General features: G+C 40.3%; 1 protein-coding gene across 1 annotated transcript in view; it reads right to left on the reverse strand.

The window, feature by feature from the left end:
* Positions 1 to 343, reverse strand: part of TUSC1 (tumor suppressor candidate 1) — a 1,854-nt gene extending 1,511 nt beyond the window's left edge. The window contains exon 1 of the mRNA XM_011994381.1: positions 176 to 343. Within this exon, the coding sequence (XP_011849771.1) occupies positions 176 to 343 (168 nt within the window). The remainder of the gene's footprint in view (positions 1 to 175) is intronic.
* Positions 344 to 6,478: the final 6,135 nt, after the last annotated feature.

Below are 6,478 nucleotides of genomic sequence, written 5' to 3' on the forward strand. Positions count from 1 at the left end.
GGCAAGTTCGGGGACGGCAGGGCGGCCGGGGTGACGGCAGAGGAGGAGAGGAGGTGGCGGGCGGCGGCTGCTGGCTTAGAGCCAAAGGAGGCCGGGAATTTGCCCGGGCTGAGGCGTGTCCTGTCTCCTGTGGTGGAGCTGCCCCCTGGGCCTGCTATCTCCAGGCTGTGCTGACACACAATTTCTCGGGAAGCGCTTTGCTGTTCAGCCCTCCGGCTGCGCGGGAAAAAGCGTGTATACTCAGCTGAGTTCTGCCAGGGCGCTTCCGTGCATGCCCGGGCACTGCAGGAACAAGCCGTCCTCGCCCGCTCCAGAGCGCAACCAACAGTGCTTTACACGGCATTCTCAAAACTAATGATAATAGAATGATCAGTTCTGGGACAAAGCTATGGGGCAAGTTGAAAAGCTCTAAGTACAAGTACTTCATTTAAAACCCAGTGGTTTAACCCACTCCTATGTTTAATAAAACGTCCAACAGAATTGGGCTGAGCACCTGTCATGGGGTTCCCCAGTGGAAACACCTAGCTCTCCAAAGAATGCAGTCAGTTCCCAATTTGTGAACGGCCAGGAATTCACTTTTTAAATTGTTCAGAACTCTATAGAAACTAGGTCATACTTAGTTGACTTGTTCTGGCCAACCCCCAAAACATGAAACAAGACGTGCTCTGTTTATTGAAGAAACTGAATACTTAGTTCCAAAGTTTCTGGGATCAAGTATGAACATCTCATTGAATGAATCATACCTTCTTGTGGGGTCTCAACGTACATAGTAACTGGATTATTGCAAAGTAATGTAAGAATTAGGTACTGATGCCAGACTCTCTTGAGCAAGATGCCCTAGGAAGAATCTACATATTTAACAAGGTCCCACAGAATTCTCGGGGTAACCAAAATTTCCAAACCACTGCAGCAAGTAACGAACAAGAAAAACATATAAGTACATACATGGGGTTTTCATTGACCAGTACAAATAAGGGGAAAATACAGTTACTCAATTTTTTTGTATTTTTATTTTGTTACGAAAGATCTTAAGAGACCGCAAACACCAAATGTGTTCTCAATTATCTCATTTTATAACATGAAAAGGAAAGATATAATTTTGGAATTTCAAAAAATATAAATTTAGTTTTAAGGCGGACCATATCATTCTTGAGAGAGTTTCGCTCTTGTTGCCCAGGCTGGAGTGCAATGGCGCCCTCTCTGCTCACTGCAAACTCCACCTTCCGGGTTCAAGCGACTGAAGAAGGACCATATCATTCTTAATTTACATTAAGGTTGAGGCTGCAAGGCTGCTGTGAGCTGTGATCATACCATTGTACTCCATCCTGGGCGACAAAGGGAGACCTATCTCAAAAAATAAGGGAGGGTGAAGGGATGAAGGGAGGGAGAAAGGGAAGTTTGAAAGAAAAGGAAAGAAAAAGATGTGGAAAAAATTGATCCAATAAAAAGGTATTAACACTCATAAAGATTGTCTTACGTAGCAGTGAACATTTGTCTTATGATTTGTTAATGGAGATTCCACCAATCTTTCAAATACGACATAGAGACAACGTAATTTCTAAGTTGAAAGTGGAGTTGAGACAACAGAGTGATTAAAATGATTAGTACCAAAAGTATATACTTTATTTTAATTTACTTAGAATAATATGTCAAGAATCGTATACTTGAAGATGGAAATTACAACTTTTCTGAGGATGGTAGCACAAACAGTAAAAACTCTTCTCACTGTAGTTTGTTAATGGTCTACATATAAAAATATTACTACTGGGCAAATAATATGTACCTATATATGAAAATGGAAAAAATTTGGAAAATATATGGAACTCATCAAATTTAAAAGAAATGCAAGACTACAATAATATTTAAAAGAAAACATATAGAATAAGCATATAACTGCTTGATTAGAAAAATAAAAGGTAGATAGATACCTGTGCTGCTTTTTAAGACTGGGGGCTTCTGAACAGTAAAATTGCTTGCTTGCTAGATAGAAGAAAGTCTCAAAGTCCATGCACTTCATGCATGTATTTAGTATTTCTTACAACCACGTTTGAATTATAGCTGTTGAATTTATTGCCCCTTCCTTGTATCCCTCAAACAAGTTGTTCTTTCCAGATGCTGTAGCTGTTATATATTTCTAGATGTTGGCTTGAGAAAGAGGCCCTATGGATTGTTTCTTGTCTTCCTAGTTGATTTCTAATATTATTTTATTATCATGTTCATGTAACTCTCATTTGCCCATTTTGAATCACATTTCTTATAAAGTAAGTCAAACGTTAAGGTAATCTGTGGCACATTCACACTGGAACAAGTCATCCCACATTCAATTTCTCTTTGTTGCTTTTCTGTTTATAATATTCTATAATATTGCACCAAATGAATTCTGGAAAACAATCAAGTTCAATGAAATAATGATGTTAAACTCAGTAGTCTGGCATTTAGAACTATATACAATGTGGATGACCTGAGTATCTCTGTGCTTACCTTCCATTACTTTTCTGCTGCTCTATTCACTCTCCTACCAAGAGTCCTCACATTCTTTTGTCTAGGAGTTTGGTTGTATTGTATTACTATAGACTGACTACTGTAGGTCCAAAATTCATGAGTTGAACCCCTGACCACCAATGTGTTGGTATTTGGAGATGGAGCTTTGGGAAGTGATAAAGTTTGGATATATGTCCCCACCAAATCTCATGTTGAATTGTAATCCCCAAATTTGGATGTGGGGTCTAGTGGGAGGTGAATGGATCATGGGGCAGATTTCTCATGAATGGCCTAGCACCATCCCCTTGGTGCTATCTTTGCAATTGTGAGTAAGTTCTTGTGAGATCTGGTTGTTTAAAAGTGTCTAGCACCTTCCCCATCTCTTTCTTGCTCCTGTTTTTGCCATGTGAAGTGCCTACTCGCTCTTTGCCTTCCACCATTACTAAAAGCTTCCTGAGACCTCCTGTAAGCAGATGCCAGCACTGGGTTACCTGTACAGCTTGCGGAAGTGTGAGCCAATTTCTTTTCTTAAAAATTACCCGGTCTCTCGGATTTTTTTTTATAGCAATGCAAGAATGGCCTCATACAGAAAATGGGTACCAAGGAGTGGGACATTGCTATAAAGATACCTAAAAATATGGAATCAGCTTTGGAACTGGGTAACAGGCAGAGGGTAGAAGATTTTGGAGGGCTCAGAAGAAGACAGGAAGATGAGGGAAACTTCGGAACTTCTTAGAGACTGGTTTAAATGGTTGTAACTAAAATTCTGATAGTGATATGGACAATGAATCCAGGCTGAGAAGGTCTCAGATGGAAATGAGGATCTTACTGGGAACTGAAGCAAATGTGGCATGTGTTATGCCTTAGCAAAGAACTTGGTTGCATTGTGCCCTTGCCCAAGGTGTCTGAGGAAGTTTGACTGTGTGAGTGATGATTTAGTGTATCTGGTGGAAGCAATTTCTAAGGAGCAAAGCATTCAAGATGTGGCCTGACTGCTTCTAATGATCTATACATAGATGCAGGAGCAAGTAAAGTAAAGGATGCAGGAGCAAATAAAGTAAAGGAGTAAGTTGGAATATATATTAAAAGGGAAACACAGTTTGGAAAATTTGCAGCCTGGCCATGTGGCAGAGAAAGAAAAAGCTTTTTCAGGAGATGAATTCAAGTGGGATGTGAAGCAACCACTTGCTTGAAAAACGTGCATAACTAAAAAGAAAGCAAGGGCTAATATTCAAGAAAATGGGGAAAAGGTCTAGAAGGCATTTCAGAGACCTTCCCAGCAGCCCCTCCCATCATGGGCCCAGAAACCTAGGAAGAAAGAATGGTTTCCTTCCTCCTGCAAAGAATGGCCCCACTGCCCTGTGCAACCTCCAGACACTACTCTGCACGTTGTGGCTGCTGCAGCTCCATCCTTGACTCAAAGGGCCCCAGGTGCAGCTCAGGCTGCCACTCCAAAGGGTGCAAGCCATAAGCCTTAGTGGTTTCCATGTGGTGTTAGGCCTGCAGGCACACAGAATGAAACAGTTAAGGAGGCTTGGCAGCCTCCACCTGGATATCAGAGGATGTATAAGCAGGGGCAGAACTCTCACGAGGGACCTCTACTAGGGCAATGTGGAGGGGAAATGTGGAGCTGGAGGCCCTACACAGATTCCCCACTGAGGTACTGATTAGTGGAGCTGCGGAAAGAGGGACACAGTCCTCCAGGCCCAGAATGGTAGATCCACTGACAGCTTGCACCCTCAGTGTGGAAAACCTGCAGGCACTGAACAATCTGTGGGAACAGCTACGGGGATTGTACCCCGCAGTGCCACGGGGGCAGAGCTGCCCAAGGCCTTTTGAGCCTTGCACCAGTGTGCCCTGGATGTGAGACAAGGAGTCAGAGGAGATTATTTTGAAGCTTTAAGATTTAATGACTGCCCTCCTAGGTTTCAAACTAGCATGGGGCCTGTAGCCCCTTTCTTTTGGCAGATTTCTCCCTTGTAGATTGGTAATGTTTACCTAATGCCTATTCCTTTATTGTATTATGGAAGTAACTCGCTTGTTTTGGATTTTCCAGGCTCATAGATGGAAGGGATTTGCCTTGTCTCAGATGAGACTTCAGATTTTTGAGTTAGTGCTGGAATAAGTTAAGACTATGGGGGACTCTTGGGAAGACATGTTGTAGTTTGCAGTGTGAGAAGAACATGGTATTTTGGAGGCCAGTGCTGGAATGATATAGTTTGTATCCATGTCTCTGCCAAATCTCATGTTGGAATTATAATCCCCAATATTGAAAACAGGGCCTGGTGAGAGGTGATTGGATCATGAGGGTGGGTGGATTTATAATGAATGGTTTAGTACCACCCTTTTGATTTTATTCTCACAAGTGTGAGATCTCGTGAGATCTGGCTGTTTAAAAATGTGTAGTACCTCCCCCCAACCTCTTGCTCCTGTTTTTGCCATGTGAATTGCCTACTCCCCCTTTGCCTTCCACCATGAGTAAAAGCTTCCTGAGACTTCCCCAGAAACAGATGCTAGCACTGTGCTTCCTGTGCAGCCTGCACAACTGTGAGCCAATTAAAAAAACTTTTCTTTTAAACTGCCTAGTTTTAGGTATTTATTTATAGAAATGCAAGAATGACCTAATACAGGAATTATTAATTATTAAGTTTAGATGAAATCTTGAGAGTAGAGCCTTTATGATGAAATTAGTGTCCTTACAAGAAAAGGCACCAGAGCATCTCTCTGTCTCTCTCTCTCCCAATCTCTCTCTCTCTCTCTCTCTCTCTCTTGCTCTGCTTTCCTCCATGTGAGAAAAAATCCAAGAAGGTACCATCTGCAAGCCAGCAAGATAACTTCACCAGGGAACTGAATTAGCCAGTACTTTGATCCTGGACTTCTCAGCCTCCAGAACTATAAAGAATAAATTTATGTTGTTTAAGCCACCTAGCCTATGATATATTGTTACAGCAGCCCAAGATGACTAATATAGTACCTTTTACTTTTTCCCCTCAATTATCTGGATTGTAAAGAATTCATCAAGGCAGAGTTATACCCCATCATTTCATAAATCTGTCTTAGCTCTCTTCATCTCAAGGTACTTTTCCCCTCTTTTAAACATTGATATGATGGGTATGTGATTGTGGTAATCTTTTCACATTGTATAAGTATACCAAAATATCACATTGTATGTGCAGGTTATACAAATAAAAGTTTACAACTTTTGTCAATCATACATCAATAAAGTTGAAGAAAAAAATAAACCTTGATAAAATAATCCCTTACCAGTAATTTGATAATTTGATGCTGAAGTCCTTCCCTATGTTAACATTTCATAAATCATAAATCTGTCTTAGCTCTCTTCACCTCAAGGTGCTTTTCCCCTCTTTTAAACATTGATATGATGGGTATGTTATTATAGTTAGCTTGATTATGGTATAAGTATACCAAAATATCCCATTGTATATGTGATATATCACAAAATATCACATTGATGTATATACTATACATCAATAAAGCTGAAGAAAAAATAAAACATGGATAAAATAATGCCTGGTAATTTGATAATTTGATGCTGAAGTCCTTCCCTATGTTAACATTTCTTGTGCAAATGGATCTGCAAATAGGGTGTGAACTTTTGGAATTAAAGGAACAGTTTGTAGTGTGTGTGTGTGTGTCTGTTTCTTTGTGTGTGTGGTGTAATACAAGTGTCTCTTGGATAAGTAGGATGTTGAAATTATTTATTCCTCCTTTTCTTATATAATCTTAAAGGGAGATTTTACCAAGTAAAACTATTAACCACTTAATAGTCAAAGTTAGACTATCCAACAGGCCTAGCTAACTGAAACTCACCAAGAAAGGTGTGTAGAATGCTGAAATTATTATAGTGAAATAGGAGGTAGCACTGCCTTAATAATAGTAAAGCTTGTTAATGACTTGTTGTAAGATACAGTGAATACTTTTTAAAAATTAATAAATAAGATGTGTTTTGGAGTCAGACATACCTGGATTTGACAAA

This window comes from Mandrillus leucophaeus, unplaced genomic scaffold (genome assembly GCF_000951045.1).
Source record: "Mandrillus leucophaeus isolate KB7577 unplaced genomic scaffold, Mleu.le_1.0 Scaffold454, whole genome shotgun sequence".
Lineage (NCBI taxonomy): Eukaryota > Metazoa > Chordata > Mammalia > Primates > Cercopithecidae > Mandrillus > Mandrillus leucophaeus.